The sequence below is a fragment of the Mandrillus leucophaeus genome, unplaced genomic scaffold (genome assembly GCF_000951045.1).
Source record: "Mandrillus leucophaeus isolate KB7577 unplaced genomic scaffold, Mleu.le_1.0 Scaffold56, whole genome shotgun sequence".
Taxonomy (NCBI): Eukaryota; Metazoa; Chordata; class Mammalia; order Primates; family Cercopithecidae; genus Mandrillus; species Mandrillus leucophaeus.
Genome location: NW_012106030.1, coordinates 4286853 through 4308676, shown reverse-complemented (window position 1 = coordinate 4308676; position 21824 = coordinate 4286853). Strand labels below are relative to the sequence as shown.

General features: G+C 36.8%; 1 protein-coding gene across 1 annotated transcript; it reads left to right on the top strand.

Moving 5' to 3' along the window:
- Positions 1–5093: 5093 nt before the first annotated feature.
- PRL (prolactin) lies at positions 5094–20485 on the top strand. The gene is made up of 6 exons (XM_011998167.1): positions 5094–5187; positions 10823–10947; positions 13324–13499; positions 15176–15283; positions 17491–17670; positions 20137–20485. The coding sequence occupies exons 2-6, from the start codon at positions 10920–10922 to the stop codon at positions 20326–20328; spliced, it is 684 nt and encodes a 227-aa protein (XP_011853557.1). The 5' UTR covers positions 5094–5187; positions 10823–10919; the 3' UTR covers positions 20329–20485.
- Positions 20486–21824: the final 1339 nt, after the last annotated feature.

Genomic DNA, 21824 nt, shown 5'->3' with positions numbered 1-21824 from the left:
CATCAGCCAGGCACGGTGGCTCACGCCTGTAATCAGAGCACTTTGGGAGGCTGAGGCAGGCAGATCACGAGGTCAGGAGTTCAAAACTAGCCTGGCCAACATAGTGAAACCCCATCTTTACTAAAAATACAAAATTAGCCGGGCATGTTGGCATGCACCTGTAGTCTCAGCTACTTGGGAGGCTGAGGCAGGAGAATCGCTTCAACTCAGGAGGCAGAAGAGGTTGTGGTGAGCTGAGGTCGCACCACTGCACTCCAGCCTGGGCAACAGTGAGACTCCGTCTCAAAAAAAAAAAAAAAAAAAAAAAAATGGTAGTAGACATCAGAGGTCATTGCAGAATAATTAAAGAAGCAGATGATATTACACTGGAGTACAATGATTATCACAGATATATTCTTCAGGACGGATAGGACAAAATCTTCCATTCCACACAGTTTTCTTACAAGGTGATATTGACACCTCTCTCAAGGAAAGTTGGGGTCTATTTTATCCCTTGAATCCAGGCCTGCCAGCAACCAGGAAGGAAATGATACTATGTAACTTCCAAGGCAGTTGATAAAAGGAATTAGAGTTTCTGCCTAGTCTTTTTGGTTAGTTGCTTTAGAGACCTTCCACTATGCTGTGAGGAAGCCCAGAGCATATGGAGAGGCCCTGAGTAGGAATTCTGACGGACAATCCCAGCTGACAGCCAATATCAACTAACAAACATGTGAGTGAAGAAGCCTTCAAGGTATGTTTAGTTCTAGCCACCATTTGGCTGCAATCCACATGAAAGATCCCAAGCAAGAGCCATGAGCGATAACAACAAATTGATTGTTGTTGTTGTAAACCACAAAATTTGAGGGTAGTTTCATTTATTTTGTTTTGCTTTTGTTTTTGTTTTTTACAGCCATAGATAATCAAGACAACTATTTATAGTCTATCTCACTGAAGATATTCTAAACATTAGTCAAAGTATCACCAAATCAGCCCTATGCCTAGTGGCCACTGTTGCGAATGAGTACTTGGCCAGTCTGATTTCATAATACCTTGGCAGTATTAGGTATCACTGGAAGTTGCTAGCTACAGAAGTTTATGAAGCTTCATGAGCAACAGGAAATGTGGAGGCATCAGGAATTTTCACAAAGCATGATACATCGTATCTATCAAATTTGGTAATAAAGTAATTATTTGTCATGTAGGTACTGCTGGAGTAAGCCAAAATTGGAGCAAATAATTTAATTCAAAAGTTATTTCCCCTATTCAATGATGTATACATAAGTCTGTATAACTCCTTAACAAACAATAATATAAAATTTGTTCTTAAAAGTAAATATATTGCTTCATTTAAAATCTTGAAGTTTGCTTCCATACAACCCTTTCTACAAAGACAAGGCTTAAGACATAAATTTGTAATTTGGGGTTGTAATGAAAGTAAAACAGCTGTAATGTCATCTTTATGAACTGCCCTGAAATGTGTCTGTCCAAAGGCAGAATATACATAATAAAATCTTTCATAACAGTACAAAACAATATTTTTTATTTTATGTCTGGGATGATATAAAGTTTCTTATGCTTGAAATGACATTGAAGTAAATTGCCAGAAAAGACTTTTGAGATTTTTTTCTTTTTTTGACAAGGACAAACCCATGACATTTTTACAAAGCCTTTGGTCTTAACCTTGGAAATCTGACTGCTTAGGATAAAGGCAGAGAAAATGAGCAAGAAAGCTCTAAAGGTAAGATGTTATTATTAAATGCAAATATATTCATTAAGGAATTGGCCAAACAGGAAGGAATATTCCACTTTTAATGAATTCTTTAAACACACAAATATTCTGCAAGTGTGCATTTTAATTTAACCTTTGAAGCAGTGGTTATCAGTGGAAATGGACCTGGGTGATAAGATGCTATCTAGAACTTATTTTTTTACCCTTTATTTTATATACATGTAATATGAAATTTTTTAGTCCATTAAAAGCTGTCCATTATTTTCACTTTCATATTCTAGACCTTCCTGCAAAGTTACTAAAAGCTCTAATGGAATCATTTTTATAGGATTTGAAATTTTGAGTTGTATTGCTAGAAATACTTCACATAATGAAAATACTATATGTAATTTTAAAAAATATATCTTCCAAAAATGTTAAAACACTGATGAGGAATTAAAGTATATTTTGCATGTAGTAAAGTTTTGTGATACACAGTGACATTGGGACAATTATCTGAGTAATTCAGAACAAACACATATACATATCTAGTGGCAGCCAACACATACACAGTAAGTAAAATTTGTACAAGTTTTAAAGTTAAACAACTCAAGTAATATGGATAAAATCTACACACTAATGGCATGTTATAGGATTTTGATCAGAGCACTGAAAAAAGGGATTTCATTATTTTAATCATTGCTTGGGTCATCAAGGAGTTTGAAAGGTAAAAATCATTCATAATTTCACCAACAATTGCTGAGGGCCTACAAAACGTACAATGTGATTGACTGTTTTTAACCATCTAATTTGCTAACCTATAAACAAAAATTTAAAAGGTTTTGAACAAAAATAAGATACAGACCTACACAAGCAAATGCAATGAATGCTTTTTGAAACTACTTGGAGATGGAAAAAAATTTTTTCTTGACATTTGGTATTAAAGTTCTCTTTAGATTAAAACACATAAATAATTATTTCACTGTTAACTTCCTTCATGTAGCTAAGAGTTTGGAAGACAGTTATTTCACATAGTTATCTTCAAAAAATATTCTTAAATGATAAAATATGTACTCCTATATAATTGACATAACCTCAATGAGAAAGCTTTTTATAAATCATATATGAAAACATTCTCATAATTTCATAGCTGTGTCCTACATATGTACCTATGATTTCCACTTATTCCAATGGATACTTTCTCTGTTTTCAGATGTAGCTGAAATTAAAGACTATCTGTTATTCTGCAGTTACTAACAGAAACTTATAACTTATATTCATTCACTTTGTTTCTTTATGAAATCAATTCTCCCTTCTGGATGAAACACACTATTTCTCATCTATTAAGTTAACTTTATAAGATATCAGTACCAAATGCCTGTAGAAAAGAGAACATTCAAATGCCACATCACCTCTAATGGTAATAATAGCATAGCATCTCTCAAGTGGTCGACAGATAACCTTTTATCTCTTTTTTTAATTTACAAGAATTCTTTGACTTTCATTCCACTAATGATGTAGAAGTGACAAGTGAAAAAGTTAAATGAAAATTTTATGACACATGCAAGACTCATATTAGTAAAAGAATTCTTAGAGACCAAAATGGCAGATAAATCAAAGACCAATTTGAAGATGAAAAAAATTAATAGCTTCTCATCTTTTATCTGCATAACTCATTAAGAAATAGTCTAACAAACGTATTGTTTTTATAACATGATTTAGAATCACACTCAAATTCTCTTTGACAGTGGCCATGTTTTCTTAAAGACACTGAATTCTTCAGAACATTCCGTTTATCTCTCCTCTCTTTGGAAACCCAATTACCTTGGCATTTTTCCTTGAAGTAATAATGTGTTTCAAAATGTGTATTCAAGGTCACATCTTTATCTCCTCACGAAGACTTATCATCAGCTACATAAGAAGCTCGGTGGGCACATCAAAAGGCATATAGAAGTGGGCAGACAGAAGGTAAGAAGAAATATGACCAGTATGGCAGGAGAAAGATTTGGAGTTCCAGGGCCAGTTCTTTCAGTAATTAAATATGTTTACCTCACTTTCTTCATTTCTGTAATGTGATATTTGGTTAGAATTACTCCATATTTCCTCTACCTCTAAAATACTGTGATTTCGACAAATTAGAGATTGTCCAGAAGTTGAGCCTCAGGATGGTTAATCTTCTTAATGGATGAACAGATTGAAATTGAATTGAACATAGGCAGGAGAAATTGGAAGAGAAGCTATTGTAATATGCAAGTCAAGATAGCCTGGAGAGAGGAGGAAAGAGAATTTTATGGAATTAGAGAGAGAGAATAATTGTCACCCGCCAACTGGTTGAGTGTGATGCAAGGGAAACAAAAGAAAAGGAAATAAACACAACTCTGAGATGTTAAGTGTTGACTGAGAAGCTATTTGAGGGAAAAGATGAATCGTTAAGGATTTTCTTTAGTAATTCACTATATCTTACTTGTAGACATATAGATTGAAATGTCTAGCAGGTAATTAGTAACTCAGAAGAGAACTTAGGGAGAGATAAACAGAGCTGGGATCATCTTCCTGGGTATGACAAGTAAAGTCATGACTTTGAATAAGACAGCCAAAAGGGGCAGTATAAGGTTGAATGCCAACAAAAATTAACATAGATAAGAACTCAAGGAATTATTTAGATTCAGCCATTAAACAGTCATGGTAACCAGTAAGAGAAAATAAAACAAACTCAACTATTTATATATTATTTTTGCCATATATTCTATTGTAGATGTTCTAGGTGCTTGAAATACACACACCCATATCTTGTGTCTTGGTTAATTTTCCCTCACATTTGCTTAATACACGCTTGATATTTTTGATCCTATTATTGAATGCAAAAAGACTATAGACAGTCTCATCTCCATTGTTGACTGCATATCAATACAATATCACAAAGTACTGTACTTTGCTTTAACATTTTTGCCTAGTAATATATTTATTACTCCAGCAATTTAATTTGCTTGGTGTGATATTTTTGTACTTTAACTTCTTTAGGCACTCCATTTTAATCTAGGTTTTTCAACAGCAGCACTACTGATATTTGGATGGCATAATATTTTGTCCTGAGAGCTGCTCTGTGTGTTGTAAGATGTTTAGCAACATGCAACATGTCTGGTCTCTGCTCACCAGATACCAGCAGCACCCGCACTTCCAGTTATGACAGTCATAAACATCTTCACACATTGCCAAATGTCTCTGGGAGGCAAAATCACCACCTAAGTGCTTGACCTTTGAAAACCACTCTTTTAGATTGATGGGGTTCAGAACACACTACCCCAAAATATGGCATCTTGGCATTTCAGAAAACAGCAGAAACAGGAAGTTCACTCTGTGAGCTTTTCCCGCCCTTCTCCCCTGAAGCAGGCCATAAAAGAATCCTCTGACGTTTCTGTAAAGTAGGTCATAAGAACCTTCATTCCAGAAGTACCCTCAAAGACAGAGACACCCAGAAGAATCGGAACATACAGGCTTTGGTAAGTTCCCTATAGTATCTTAGATCATACTCCTTTTTGTACAATTATATTTCTACATGACTGTCCACTTTTTATCAACCTGAAGCATAAAAATACACATTTCTCTGTTTCTTTGGTTCTTCATTTCTGAAGGCTTTTTTTCATGTAAATTTATATTGAATAAATCTGTACGTTTTTATTTTGTTACTGTCTTTTGTTATAGGACTGTCAGGCATGAACCTATCTATGGGCAAGAAAAGGAATCTCTTCTCCCCTACAAGATATGTCACTTGTATATAAGCATTTAATTGGAATTTGCCATTTTTAGAGAAGCTGAGTCATTTTCTTCTTTTAATAAGTAGATTTATCTTGATATACTTGATTTTATTCTGCCCCCTAATTGCATATTTTTGTGGCCTACATATCATTTTTTTTCTATTTTTTGTTAAATGGAAAGTCTTGTGTTTTGGGTGTGTGTGTGCGCGTATGTGTATTTTCTTTTTCTGACAACTTAAAAGGTTTACGATCTGTTTTTCATTTTTGTAAGGGTTACAGTCAGAACTTTGCATCATCTGTTGAAATCGTAACTGATAAAAATCAGCTTGACTATATCTATTGATTCTCAGATATAAACCATTTTTAAAAATGAACATGTTCATACTTCCTTCCAATTTTGATGTGTATTTTTAGTTTCTTTTTAATCTTATTTTCCATTTATTTTATTAGAATTAGTGAGATCCATGAATCTGTGACCTGCCTTTCCCACAAGACTTCTTCATCACCTTGAACTTCTACATTCCCATATGTCATTTAAAAGCCTAGTATTATACATGTTTTAATTACTGTTGGACAATAGAGCACTCCATCAAAGAATTAATTCTTATTTATATGTCCATTTTTTTCTAGATCAACTGTAATGGTAAGGAGCTTTCCTAAAAAATAATCCCTTTGGTTATACTGATAAGACATGAATGAATAAATAAGAAAAAAAAAAACTAAGCAGATGTGTCACAGCTAAGATATTTTAGACAAATTCTAACAGAAAAATGTATTGGAGGATAAAGGGTATGTAGGTTGGATTTGAAGGGTAACATTTTCTCTGAAGAGCCTGCTCTACTTTTCAATCTGAATCTTTCAATATAGGCAAAAAAATTGGCAGTGGAGGAAGTTAGGGGTGATAGTGTGTCAGCACATGCATGGCCCTAAGCGTTGTTACAATATCAAAATACTTCTCAGCACAGACTCAACTCCCTGACTTCCCAAGTGCTCTGATTCCTCTAGACTCCCCCAGCCCCTCGCATAGGTCAACCCCTACAGTCTCACCACTATGAAACAATAAAAAAATTAATGCCTATCATTTCAGGGGGCCTCAGGCACCCTGATCTATTGCTATAGCTTTCTGTTCTATTTGATGGTGTCTGTGCTAATTAGAATTTTAAATTATAAAATTTAAAATTATCCCTGGAAGTAAGCATGGCTGAGAGTCCCATTTCCTATTAGATAATAATAAGAGATGATTAACAGATAGGTGATAGATAGATAGATAGACCAGTTGATCCCTAGCTAGAAGTAGGCATGCTTCAGCTCTACTTTCCATCAGATAAGAAATGTGTGTGCCTGTGCACATACATATAATATTGAAGTGTGAGGAACCTTTCACAAGGAAAGTTATCCACCTCACTTCTGATTAGCATACAGCTAAATATTTAATTATTTTGCCTAAAAAAAAAAACCCATAACTCTCAAAGAGTGAGATTTACATTTGTGAAGTCTCTGGACACATCATCCTTAAATCTGGCATTATTTTATATCAGGCATTAAAATTTGTCCCAAGGCACACATGATTCAGAACAAGCATGTGACATATAATTCATAGAGATCTCATAGAACTAGACCAGAAGATATGAATAGTATAGCAGTAATTAAAAGAAAAAAATAAGAATTATAGGGGAAATTTCCAAATGCTTCCACTATAGTTTTCTTATTTAAGTAGCAAATGCCCTCAAGGAACTGACAACAGATTAAGAACTTGCATTCTGGGGTTCTGAAGGGAAACTGATGATCTCCAAAGCCCTAGCAAAAACAAACACTGAACAGGAACACTTCCAAAAGAAAACAAAAGCGTATCTTACTATTGTTAAAAGAAAAAACTTTAGAAGAATTGATTTTAGCAGGGTTTAAATGAGCAAAGAGACAATTAATGAATGAGGCAGCACCCTAAATGAGTAATGGTTTAGAAAGCTCCTCCCTGCAAAGTGGGCGGGCAGTATTTACGAACAGAAAAATAAAATGACAAACAGAAATAGTGTCATTGATTACAGCTCCTCCTTTGCCTTACTTGGACGTGTCTGAGCAGTCTGTAGCCTGTAACTGGCTGAAAGCTCAGCTGCTAAGATTGTCCAAGACTCGGCTACTTGTTACAAGAATATATTCTTAATTTATGTTGCAGTTTGTTTGCATGCTAAGTTAGATTGCAGTTTACTGAAAATGGGGCAGCATTAGGCCAAATTCAATTCAACAATATGTATGAAGTTAATCTAAATAGTAGGATGTAATTAAGGCATTGCATTTTGCTTATTCTAAAAATAGTGCCATTCAAAAAAAACACTATTGATCTTTTCTCCAATGTGCCCTTTACATTGTCTAATATTTTATACTGAAAACAGCATACATACTATTTAATTTTTTAGTCCAAGCATTAGAAGATGACTATTCAGAATTTTTCAATTCATAAACAATACACCTTTAATCATTTCATATTTCGCTTTATTTAAGACAATTCACTACCAATACAAATTGAAATATCTTTGTGATACATTTATTCTGAGGATTTTTTTAACTCTTAATTTCTTTCCCTCTTTAATATCCCCTAGCATATCTTGCAGTAGACACCTCTTAAGTTATGTGAAGACATTTTTTTTTTGTTTTTTTGAGATGGAGTCTCACTCTGTGGCCCAAGGTGGAGTGCAGTGGTACAATCATGGCTCACTGCAACCTCCGCCTCCTGGGTTCAAGCGATTCTCCTGCTCAGCCTCCTGAGTAACTGGGACTAGTCAGTGGGTGCCCGCCACCACGCCCAGCTGATTTTTGTATTTTTAGTAGATACGGGGTTTCACCATATTGGTCAGACTGGTGTCTAACTCCTGATCTCTTAATCTGCCTGCCTCAGCCTCCCAAAGTGCTAGGACTACAGGCGTGAGCCACCGCGCCCGGCCTGTGAAAGATTTTAAATATACTTTGCTTCATACATGACAGAAGGAAAAACAAAATTATTCCAAACTTAAAAACAGATAAACAGAAGAAAACACAAACTTTGTTCCAAATTAGGAATAAAAACCAACCTGATGTTACTTAATGTTAAAAATTAGAGTTCTTTAGAAAAGATGGCAAACTTGTTTATTAGTTTCAGGTACTAAACGTAGTATGGGAATTTTAGCATCATTTGAGCTATTTATTCAGCTACTTGACATAAATCAATCATCAGGCCCCAGTTTCATCACAAGACCTCAGACCAAAAATGGCAAACGAAGTTTTGTAAAGTTTTAAAACATACAACCCGATCCTTACTGAACTTCTTTATTGCTCTAAATTAAGGGCACAGTTTGATAAAGAGAAAGGCTGACAAATAAGCACACATAAAAATTAAGGTGAAAAGGGATAACGCACAGCAGTTAGAAGAATAGGACAACTATGATTTTTGCATAAAATATGTCTTTGCATTATTTATATATTGCAATATTCCATTCACAGGAAATGTGGGGCTGTGGAGCAGCAAGGAAACACACAATAAATTTTACAGAGAAACATGTACCTCTTTGCAGTCAAATAAATCGACTGACTGCCACTGAATAAACACAGCTTAGGTTTTCTTAGATTGCTCTTATCCTGGCTATCTACAAATGTTGCAACACCTTTAAATTTTAAGATTAAGTTGTCATTGTCAGTTCTTGTAACAGATTTTCTTACTCTTAAGTTTATGGGAGAGGAGGAGAATACGGGATAATGTAAATTTCTCTGCCACACAGCTCTGCTCTCTTAATAATTCAGACTTTCGCCATCCAGGGAAAAAATGAATACCTAATGTGAATATATGGAATCCTGACCCAGCTTTCAGATTGAGAGAGTCTATGAATCATCACATTTGATGTTTATGATTCAAAATGCAGGATTGCCTTAAACTAAGGCAATTAGGAAGATAGTTTTTCAGAGACGTTAGTCTTCGTTAAGATTTCTAGGTCCCCATAAGAGCACTTAGTCAGATAATTGCTAAAGCACATATGTGGCTCTAGGAACTATGGAAAAAGTAAATGCCATAGGAAGATTATTTTTTAAATTACCTCATTCATCAGTCTATTGTAAGAGACAGCAAATTTGAAACTAAAGGTCACAGGCTGCTTTAGATGCATGGACTTAAAAATTAGAGAAAGTCATCAATAAAACTTAGTTCTTATTCATTATAATCATTTCATTTAGGAAATTTTCAAAAGGTGAATGGAATTTTTAAGCCCATGAAAGATGAATTTTTGTCACCTTAACCCCAGAGTGGCTCAGGGTCAGAGAAGGTAGAGAGATCATAAGTTAATAACAGCTTACACACTCCTATCCTTGAAAAGAGTGGAAATTACTGGCTAGAATTTCAGTTTATTACATGGTATAGCAGGATGATGGGTGTAAGTGTGTCTGTGTGTGTGTGTGCGCGCACGCACGTGTGTTTGCCCTGGAAAACTACTGTATCACTTCCCCAAAATAAACTCTTAAATCAGGGGTTATAGCTTGTTTGTCTTAGAAGTGGGTCCACAGGATGTTTACAAGAGAATTCATTTCCCAGCCTTCCTCACATGACTCCTGATTTTCCGTGAAGTAATAATTGTTCCTTCATTTAACTCAACTGTAGAATTATTAGGTTGGTGTGAAAGTGATTGCAGTTTTTACCATTTAAAAGTAAAGCCCAAAACCGCAATTACTTTTGCACTGAACTACTTCTTTCATATTCTTGACCTTTAGTCTCTCCAGGCTCCTGTTTCTTCATCTGTAAACTGGAGAGAATAATACCACTTAACACATACGTTAAAATCAAAAGAAATAAACAGATGAAGATGTACATTGAAAGTACCATACAGATATGCTATTTTTAAAAAGACGAAACGTATTTTTAAAAAGATAAAATGTAAAAAGAAACAAAATGAGGGAAATTTAATGACAGTGTAACAGGGGACTGAAAATTCTGATTTCTCAATCCTTATTCTATATCTCTTGGTATTTAGTGTAAAAATGTTTAAATCTTTACCTAGCAATCTTGAGGAAGAAACTTGATAACTGATAATACATGAGACTGTTACTTAAGTGAAATATAATCCTATATATTCAACAAACTGTAGAGAAATAAGATAAATTTTAAAGTAAATGACTTCGTAGTTTTATAGATCCTCCAAACCAAACTAGTCTCAGATCTCACCTTCATCATTTCTCTCATTTCCTTTTGGCCTAATTAATCAAAATCCTTCCTAGAATGTTCATTTCTGACCAATATGTCTTCCTGAATATGAATAAGAAATAAAATACCATTTGATGTTTGAAATTATGGGGATAATCTCAATGACGGAAATAGATGACCAGGAAAAGGGAAACAAATGCCTGATTCATTATATTCATGAAGATGTCAAAGGTTTATAAAGCCAATATCTGGGAGAGAGAAAACCGTAAGACTTCCGGATCTCCTCTGGTGAAGTGTGTTTCCCGCAACGATCACCAACATGAACATCAAAGGATCGCCATGGAAAGGTATGTGTGACAACTCACTGGGTTGTTGGTTGTATCAACACTTCTGTGGGGGGGATTAATGTGAAATTTTAACTAATAAGAGGTTGCAGGTTTACAATGTTTAGAAGTGCAATCTAATGATTGCTCTAGGAAGTAATTATACAAGCGCACCATAGAACAGAACAATGGTTCTCAAACAGGGAAATCCTCTCTTCTCCCAGAGGCATTTGGCAACGTCAGGAGGTGTTTTGGGTTGTCTTAACTGAGGTGGAGAAGTGAGGGAAAAGTGCTATTGGTATCTAATGGATAGAGATCAGGGATGCTACTAAACATCCTTCAATGCACGGGACAGCCCCCAGAACAAGAAATTATTCAACTCAAAATGCCAATAATATCAAGATTGAGAAACTCTGGACTAGAATAAGACTCAAAGAGTCTATGGGTCCAATTTGCCACAACTCTCAAAGGGACAAAGTAACATTTTCTGGTTATCAGGCCTCTAATGTGGATTGGCCAACTCAAATCAACCTGATGAAACTTTCAATTGTGAAGCCATAAAATAAACACTAATAGCAGAATTGTCTTTTCTATTCTTTGTCAATTTGGTTCAAGCCAAATGACATTTCAAAAGGAAAAACAGGTTACCTAGTAATAACTAATCACCTTTACTTTCTTGATTGACATTTGCAAGGAAAATAAATTAGTAACAACCATAAAATTTGTTTCTAGTGAAATGAAGAACACAAACGTGTCTATTTTATCTCATCTTGGGCTTTAAAAATCCCTTCCATGCTAAATGTGCAGATAAATGTACTCAGAGATACAGAACATCTATCCAGTTGTGAATTTCCTAGACCTGTTATTCCAATTTCTCTATCCACAAAGCACATTTTATTTACGCATACAGATAAAATATACATTTGGTTTCATCGTTTTATTATAGTATGCATAAAATAAACTTTTTGGAAGCATCATGTTTTTGAAAAATTAAAAGTCTGTAATAGGAATCATCTCAAACAAAAATTTTATTTTACAACTAAAAGGTCACTTCCTACACTAAACAATTTTTTAGGTATTTTTAAGTGTTTAGGTTTAGGTACTTTTTCACAAACTAATCTTTAGCATTTGCCTAGTTTTATCTTGGACATTTCCGATTGCATTTATTAAAGGTTTTGAAGGACTTAAGTTTTGTGATAAACACGGTTTTATATTGGGCATTCTTTTGGGGTAGTGTCACTGAAGTTAACAAGTGATTTAAATTTGGTAGCTATATATCATTTCTTTCCTTTTGAAAGTATAAGTTATTGATATGTTACAGGCCTGTAATTGTCCATTTGCTGAGATAGCAAATTGATGACAAAGCTTTGAAAACCTTTGACAATGATCAGAGTGTTTTGTAATTAGAGCAGGAAAAGTGGATAAAAATCAAGCTTTCTGGGGCCTCTGTTGTGATGCAATCAATCAAAGGCAAAGAACTTGTTCTTTATAAGCGATGGCAACAACCTGCATAAACACTGAGCCATCACAGCTACTCATGCGGCCCCCATTACACAGATGCAGACTAAGAGCCCACAGGTGTACGCGATGTGACAAGACGATGTGCAAAGACCACAGTATTGGCATCATGCCTCTCTCACCCACTAATAATACGACTTGGGGAAAAATCACTTAACTTCCCTAAGCCATCTGTTTCATCAATATAATTTGATGATAATTACAAAGGCCCAGTGTATCTCACAAGGTTATTATGAAGCTCAAATATAGAAAACAAATTTAATGCTTTTGGCAAAGTGTCAAACAAATACATGGGATTATTATGGTGAGTTAGCAGATCTAAGCTACAGCATTATTTTTATGTCAGAATTCTCTTCACACTCAGTATTAGCAATCAAACAATCATGTGTTTATTCTTATCAGGCAGGATGATAAATCGAAAGGATCAACTGTGCTGTTTTTGTTATATCAGTGTCTAAAATGTAAATTATCAGACACACCTAGTTAAAAAAAAAATTACAAACTCCTGGACAGCCTGACTGCTGAAAACCTGCAGAAACTCCCAAGACATTAAACTATCTTAAGAGAATGACCTGAACACTCTAGCTCAGAATTAATTTAAGCTCCAAATATTTGCGAAGTACAGAAGCACTTCTGGGAACCATACAAAAATGCAGGAAGTAACCCACTTCTCAAACTATATATCTGTGCAAACACAATTATATATATATCTACATTTACACAGTGGAAGGCATTGGTTCTTCCCCCATCCCAGCCATTACAGTGCCAAATCAGGCAGCTGAGGGCAGTGGGGAGCAATAAGGCTTTCCCTCGGCAGGATTTCTTTTGAAAACCTCGGTGGAATAGATCATCTCAGAGGGGTTCGCATTCTTATTTAAGCAGGGTCCCTCCTGCTGCTGCTGGTGTCAAACCTGCTCCTGTGCCAGAACGTGGCCCCCTTGCCCGTCTGTCCTGGTGGGGCTGCCAGATGCCAGGTGACCCTTCGAGACCTGTTTGACCGCGCAGTCGTCCTGTCCCATTACATCCATAACCTCTCCTCAGAAATGTTCAGCGAATTCGTAAGTACCATGCTTCTGGCTTCCTCCCTGAAGGAGACTTCCCATGATCTATTGGGCTCTACTACATGTTAACCTAGAAAACCTCCCAAGCCAAATTTCAAATGTTACACTTTAACATGTGAAAGAAGACACCAGCTCATAAGATGTGGAACAAGAAGAAAGGGACAGTGCCATGAAATCGCAAAGATTCTCAAAGAATGTAATGACTTTTAAATTTTTTCTTTAATTCACTTTATTTTTTAAAAATAAACAAAATTTAAACACCTGACCTAAAGCATGCTTAGCTGGGGCTGAGGAGAAGGAAGAGTGTTGATTTCTTATTCTTGAATGTAGGGGTCAGACTCCACAGGCATTCTTCACTTAGCACAGAACAGATATCCAATAACGAAGAACTGCACTGAAGTGAATTGGGTGGATTGAATAGAATTAAACTGAGCTGAATCCATGCTGGGGAAAATAAACAATTAATAACTTTTCAAAAACCCCAAAATGCTAGAAATCATTTTTCTGGGATTTTCAGTGTATGGGTTTAAAATTACAATAAAGGGCTAGTTTAGAATTGGAAACCAGTGCTTTTTTTCTTTCTTTTCCTCCCTTCCTTCCTTCTCTCATTCCTTCCTTCCTCCCTTCCCTTACCCTTCCTTCCTTCCCTCTCTCCCTAGTTCCCTCCTTTCTTCCTTCTTTCCTTCCTTCCTTCCTTCCTTCCTTCCTTCCTTCCTTCCTTCCTTCCTTCCTTCCTTCCTTCCCCCCTTTCTTTTCTTTTTCAGAAATATGTACTCTATTTCTGAATAACCTATTTTGGAAATCATAGGTTAACTCTTCTAGGTCAATCAAGGAGCAGACAATAGATTACTGCTTTAATAAATCAGGGGCCTCCATAGAGAATAAGTGTACATTTATAAAATTATTTTTACTCTCTGATTTCTCTTTCATCCTCCATTTTTGACTGGCCATCTTTTGTCTTCCAAATCTTCCTAGTAATTCCTTTGTACTTTTATAAGTTTTGCTAAAGACTAGTCTTTCTTGTCAATTTGTTAGCTCATTTTTTATTCTGCTCTTATCCTCAGTCCATTGTTTATATTTCCTAAAATTGTGTGCCCTGGGTTTCTGACTTATTTTGTCATAAAAAAAAAGTTGTATTCCATGTCTATCATGAATTTAGTAAGGTACAGGTGTGTGGACTCTGAGAAACATTTAGAGAAAAGTTATAATTTTACAATGCCTATTAAGAGAAGTCTATCAGTTTGGGCCCACAGTAAATAAGAGATTAAATGAATACATGTAAATACATTTGCACTATGGCATTTGGCTCAAATGCTGAAGAAAGATGATTCTCAATACAAAATGTATTGTTTCATATTTTTGGTATCTTTAGCATTTGCTTTCCAAATAGTAACTTGTGTGACTTGTGTGAATGGTAAAAGTAAACAACAAGAGAATTGCAAAGAAGGGAAAAGATTGAGATTTATGAAAACTAGATGAAAAAATGAGTTTACAGAGATAATGGGGGGAAGTAGGCAAAAGGGTTACTTTCTTAATTCTTTAGTTTTCATTTTTATGTAGCTCTAAATTTTAAAAATTACACATCTGTCAAATGTATTAGTATTCTGGTAATGGATTCATTTATTCAATGCCCAAACAACCCCAACTAATTGAATTTGTCTCATCATTTCCAGGATAAACGGTATACCCATGGCCGGGGGTTCATTACCAGGGCCATCAACAGCTGCCACACTTCTTCCCTTCCCACCCCCGAAGACAAGGAGCAAGCCCAACAGATCAATGTGAGTCCTTCATCCAGGCTTTGCACCAAAACAACCAAGGCAGTACACCGTATTATCATGGTGATAGGTTATTAGAGGTGCTGTAATACAGTGGTAATTGTACATGCAGAGAAAAATATAGGAAGAATAAGCAATCGAAAAATTACATTATGTAGCTGATGAAATATGAGTCAAATCAAATGCTAAGTAAAGATGGTAGCGGCAATCTAAATAGCAGATCCGTACATTGTCCTTGCAGATAACATTATTTTAACCAATGCCTTGTCGCTAGGATTGTATATATACTATATGAAAGTTTGAACTGAATTCGACTTCTGTGGGTAAATATACATTTATGCATATGTAAGAAAAACAAATGCAGTTTTATTTATTACATGTTACTCGTGACTTCTACATCAACAGCATGTTACATTACTGACCCCTGCACTATTGGAGCCATCTCTTCTGGACTTTCAAGACTCTATTCTGGTTCTATTTCTGCTTCTCTGACACCTACTTTTTCATTCTTCACTGACTCTTCTGCCCTGTCTTACTTTTTAGTTAAAAGTCACCACTCCCCTCACAAAAAAAAAACAAAAACAGATCCTGTAAAATATAATATTTTACTTTTCACAGCTACAACAATTGCCACTGTTCTGATGACTACCAAGTCTGTGTATCAGCCCCAGTCATGTATCTCAGCTTCAATCTTCTGTTGCTGTAATTTCTCCCTTTTGGTTGTCTACCATAATCACAGCCTTAACATGATTTAAAACAAACATCTTTATATACATGCCCCCTACAAATTCAACGTATTCTCCATTTACAATTTTAGGAATGGTACCAACATTTCTGTCTGCTATGTTCATTAATAATAATTATGATAATAAGAGAAGGAGGAGAAAGAGAAAGGAGAGAAGGAGGAGGAAGAGGAAATATTTATTGAGATCTACAGGTTGAGTTATCACTAATCAGAAATCCCAAATACTCCAGAATCCTAAGTTTTTTGAGCACCTACATGATGCTAAAAAAACAAAATGCTCATGGGAGTATTTCAGATTTTAGATTTTTAAATTAGGAATGCTCAAATTGTACTACATTGCCAGGCACTTTATGGGCATTACTGTATTTAATCCTCATAAAAATCCTATAACATGAGGTACTGTTATTACACTTACTGAGATAAGGAAACTGAGGCTCAGAAAGGCTATGGAATTTGTACCAGTCACATGGCAAATAAGCAGTGAGCCTGGGCTTCATTCAATTCACAACCCTTACTCTTAATCATTGTGTTGCAATGCTCCCAGAAAAACTACACTGACACTCACTTTATGGCCTGTACCTCTTTATAGCTTCTTTCTTTCATATCCTCGTACATGTTTCCATTGCAATGTCCATTTATTTCTTCTTTATTCTTTTTGTTACCACTAGACTAGTTCACGTACTTCTACAAAGTAAGCATTTTACATCAGAGATAATCAGCTACTTGGAGTCTCCTACAGGATCCTGGTAGTAAGCAAAAACTAGGCAGCCAGAACGCCATTGTGAATTCCATGGTTATTCCAGATAACATTGGTTGCATCTTACTCGCCTGCATAAGCCAAGAGAACAGACTGCTCCGCCAGCAGCATGGGGCAGGGGTTGTATAGATCAAGGAAAGCATGTTGATGAATTCCATGTCATCTTCATTGTCTCTTCGTTCTAGGATCCCCAAATAAAACTACAAATCAAAAATTATGAATAGTTTGATGAACGATTTGATTCATTAGTATGAATGAATGCTTGGATGAGAGTGATTTGGGCCCCTTGACATGGACCCCAGTGGAATCTATTTCTCACAAGTCAGATACTCTGGGCACCTACTGAATTCCGGCAACACTTTAGTTTCTCCCCAGGGACAAGCAAATCGATCAAATACAAAAGATCTTGCTAAGTGGACAGATGATAGAATTTCAGAGGAAAAACGAAATTCTTCATTTTATCAATTAGAACTCTCATTAGAAAAAGGGGTTATTGAAATAAGCCAGACTTTTTTTTAATTTTAGCAAAGTTTAGGCCAATAGTTTAAATTTTACATTTCTACAACTTCTATCACCTAAAGAAAAATATACCTACACATAGGAATAAAAAGAAATATTTTCGTCCAGCCTTTCTAAGCAAAAATCACATGTAACTAACCCCATTGTACTTTACCTATTTTAATGCAATTGTTCTATATGGTTTCGTAGCAAAAAGACTTTCTGAGCCTGATAGTCAGCATATTGCGATCCTGGAATGAGCCCCTGTATCATCTAGTCACGGAAGTACGTGGTATGGAAGAAGCCCCGGAGGCTATCCTATCCAAAGCCGTAGAGATTGAGGAGCAAACCAAACGGCTTCTAGAGGGCATGGAGCTGATAGTCAGCCAGGTGAGTAGCCTCCTGGTGCTTCTTTGTTTTTCTCATTAATATAAGCGGTGACCTCTGTGATGAGAAATATTTCCCTTTGAAAGAAGAAAATTTCGGCATTCCATATTCTAGACCGCTATTAAATAAAGCAAGAGCCTAGTCATTCATAGTCATAGATTCCAATGTAAATGAATCTTAGAATGCTATTTGACAGATGTCACTTTCCCTACTCTATATGCAAAACCACAGACTTGCCCCTTCCTAAGGACAGGAAGCTAAGTGTTTTCAAGGGAGAGAAAACTAGAGAATAGAATCTGCAAGATACATGTTTTCTGCAGAGTATCTCAGGACACACACTATTGGAAATTCTGGTCAGATGCTTTCTCTTTTCTCCCCTTACCAGAGGATGAGAGTGGGAAGGGAGAAAGAAGAAAACCAAAATCAGATTAGATGGTCCCGCAGCCACTCACCCCGATCTGCTGCACAGACTTGTCAGGGAGGAGCAGATATTAACATGACAAGACAATGACATCAGTGCACACAGGTTGCATTGATTTCAGGGGATCGATCCCACAAGCACTGGATGGCAGGGAGTCACAAAAGAAGGGGATATATCTTTTCTGGAGTGTCTTTGTTTTGTAATTTATAGAAAGTTGCCTCATTCTAAATTTTGTTTTTTCTTGGGACTCCAAAATCAAAACTCATGTCATTGTACTTAATCTCCCCCAAATAATCTGCCATATTTAGATTGTGTTAGTATTTGCAATAGATATCTCCATTCAGATGGGATAATTTCAACATTAGTGAGATAATACCTAAACAGCTTCTGAGGTTTTCAGGGATAATGTACCATCTAAAGAAAAATATATGATTATAGGAATAATAACAGGAACAATTTTGTATTTCTCTTTTTGTGTACTAAGTACATGTTATCATGTATCATTTTTGTTATTTTCATGGGAGAAAAATATGTCCAAAACAAACACAAAGTACATATTAACCTTGGAATGTATGATTACTGTAAACCTAATTTCTGAGGTCACTAATTTGTTCTATAGTACTCCATTTTCTGTTCTTTTTTCTCTACCACTTATTTATTTATTCTTGTTCATATCATTATTCCTTACACAGTAAATTTTGTCTTAGGGCTCAAGTACCAAAAATTAAAAATAAAAACATAAAGCCAGTCAATGAAAACACACACACACACACAGGCATGCGTGCACACACACACACTTTAAATTCCAATAGGGAATCCCAGATTTGAAAAATATTCTCACTCTGTAGAAAAAGGTTTAGTAGATCCGTGTCTACATGCAGATTTATACCTAATAGCTCTCCAAACTAGCTGACATCCCTAAAGTTGCTAAAATGGTTACTTGGTCTCTATGAACTCTGGGCTTTCCTGGTTTGCAAAGGCTTATAGAGTGTGAAGAAACATAGCATGCCCTCTGTTGTGCTGTTCAGCCTCCTTTTGTTATCACAGCCATGCCCCCAACCCTACCACACAGCCCTCACCACTGAAGGGTTGCTGCCGGCAACCCCCCGACCTTTTGTTTTTTTTAGACAAGATCTCACTATGTCACCCATGCTGGGGTGCAGTGGCGTGATCACTGCAATCTCTGTGTCCCGGGTTCAAGCGATCCTCATGCCTCAGCCTCCCAAGTAGCTGGGACAACAGGCGTGCACCAATAGGCCTCGCTAATTTTTGTGGGTTTTTTTGTAGAGATGGGGTTTCACCATGTTGGCCAGGCTGGTCTTGAACTCCTGACCTCAAGCTTCCCAAAGTGCGTGAACCAGTGTAAGCCACCCTGCCCGGCCTGTACCCCTTTCTTGTAGGTGCTTTTCCCAGCACCTCCCAGCCCAGGGACCTCAAAAGAAAGCAATTGTTTCCCCTAGAAATTTGAGGAAATGAAAATCTCCTGACTGCTAAGCAGCTTTTCTTAGTCATGGTCATCACTAAATTATCTGTACCCCAAAGCATCAAGTACAAGTACAATCTTCATCTTTTTTAAAGTTTTTGGAACATACACTAGATAGGGAATAGACTGAGTTCAAAGCAGGAAGAAAATAAAGGATGTCAGGAAGAATAAAGCACAAAGGATACATCAGGGACAAGACTGGTGAAATGGGGAAATGAAATAGTTCCTCGAGTGAGAACACCGAAGTGAGCTACTACATTGTCTCTTGGTCAAATCTATGTCGATATTTACATAGTACCTTTCCGGTTCTCCATTTGTCTACTCCTGCAAAAACATACTTCATCTGTGATCACATAGATGTCAGAAAACCTAAACATGTATTCTGCTTCTAGTTTTTAGATGAATAGGTTTCTGATACACTGGCCCAGATATACAGAAATCATTGCCTTTGTCTAAAACTTTACATTCATATCTCATTCTCAATTCTTAATCCAACAGTTAGAAAGAACAAGGACATACAAATGCTAATAATATGAAGAATAAGTCACTGTTTTTTTGTGATTAGGTTCATCCTGAAACCAAAGAAAATGAGATCTACCCTGTCTGGACGGGACTTCCATCCCTGCAGATGGCTGATGAAGAGTCTCGCCTTTCTGCTTATTATAACCTGCTCCACTGCCTACGCAGGGATTCACATAAGATCGACAATTATCTCAAGCTCCTGAAGTGCCGAATCATCCACAACAACAACTGCTAAAGCCCACATCCATTTCATCTATTTCTGAGAAGGTCCTTAATGATCCATCCCATTGCAAGCTTCTTTTAGTTTTATCTCTTTTGAATGCATGCTTGGGTGTAACAGGTCTCCTCTTAAAAAATAAAAACTGACTCCTTAGAGACATCAAAATCTAAAATGCCGATTTGTCAAAGTTTCTTCTCTGCTTTTAATAGAAAATCCAAAGAAAATCTATCACTCCCATTGAGAAGTTCTTATCAGAATGTGTCACAAAAAACAGAAGCCAGCCTTGCACATAAGACAATTAACAGCTTACTTTAAAATCACAGTAGATTACCGTGGGTCAAGTGATTAGAATCTTAGATTATTAATCATGCAGTCATTCTACAAAGAAGATTGAATTCTCGGGGTTCTTTATGAAAGCAAGCATGTTCTGTGAGTTCACTTTCAGTGTTATGACAGACAGTATAACTACTGCGCAACTGCAGTGCCTCCAAATAGCATGAAGTTTACTGAGCAGTCTAAAAATTGTTCGGATATAAACATGACATAGCTTTCTCTTTTTCTAATAGCTGTATTCAATCATGCTCTACTAAATTCCCATCTCTTTCGCATTATCTTACACACATTTTATGTTCTAGCAATTCTGGGTATAACAAGTCCGGTCCAGTCAGCTTTCAACTCCTTATTATTTATTTATTTATTTATTTTTATTTATTTATTTTTTTAGACAGAGTCTCACTCTGTCCCCCAGGCTGGAGCGCAGTGACGTGATCTCCACTCACCGCAAGCTCCGCCTCCTGGGTTCACGCCATTCTCCTGACTCAGCCTCCCAAGTAGCTGGGACTACAGGCGCCCACCACCATGCCCAGCTAATTTTTTAGCTGTGCCCTGTCCCCAGAAGTGGAGTCTACAGAGACTGGCAGGCCTCCTTCAGCTGCTGTGAGCTCCACCCAGTTCGATCTTCCCAGGGCTTTGTTTACCTACTTAAGCCTCAGCAATGGCGGGCGCCCCTCCCCCAGCCTCGCTGCTGCCTTGCGGTTAGATCGCAGACTGCTGTGCTAGCAATGAGGAAGGCTCCGTGGGCGTGGGACCCTCCCAGCCAGGTGTGGGATATAATCTCCTGGTGTGCCCCTTTGCTTAAAGCGCAGTATTGGGGTGGGAGTTACCCGATTTTCCAGGTGTTGTGTGTCTCAGTTCCCCTGGCTAGGAAAAGGGATTCCCTTCCCCCTTGCGCTTCCCAGGTGAGGCGATGCCTCGCCCTGCTTCAGCTCTCGTTGGTCGGGCTGCAACAGCTGACCAGCACCGATTGTCCGGCACTCCCCAGTGAGATGAACTCAGTACCTCAGTTGATAATGCAGAAATCCCCTGTCTTCTGTGTCGCTGGTGCTGGGAGCTGGAGACTGGAGTTGTTCCTATTCGGCCATCTTGCTCTGCCCCCCCTAATTTTTTGTATTTTTTAGTAGAAATGGGGTTTCACTGTGTTAGCCAGGATGGTCTTGATCTCTTGACCTCGT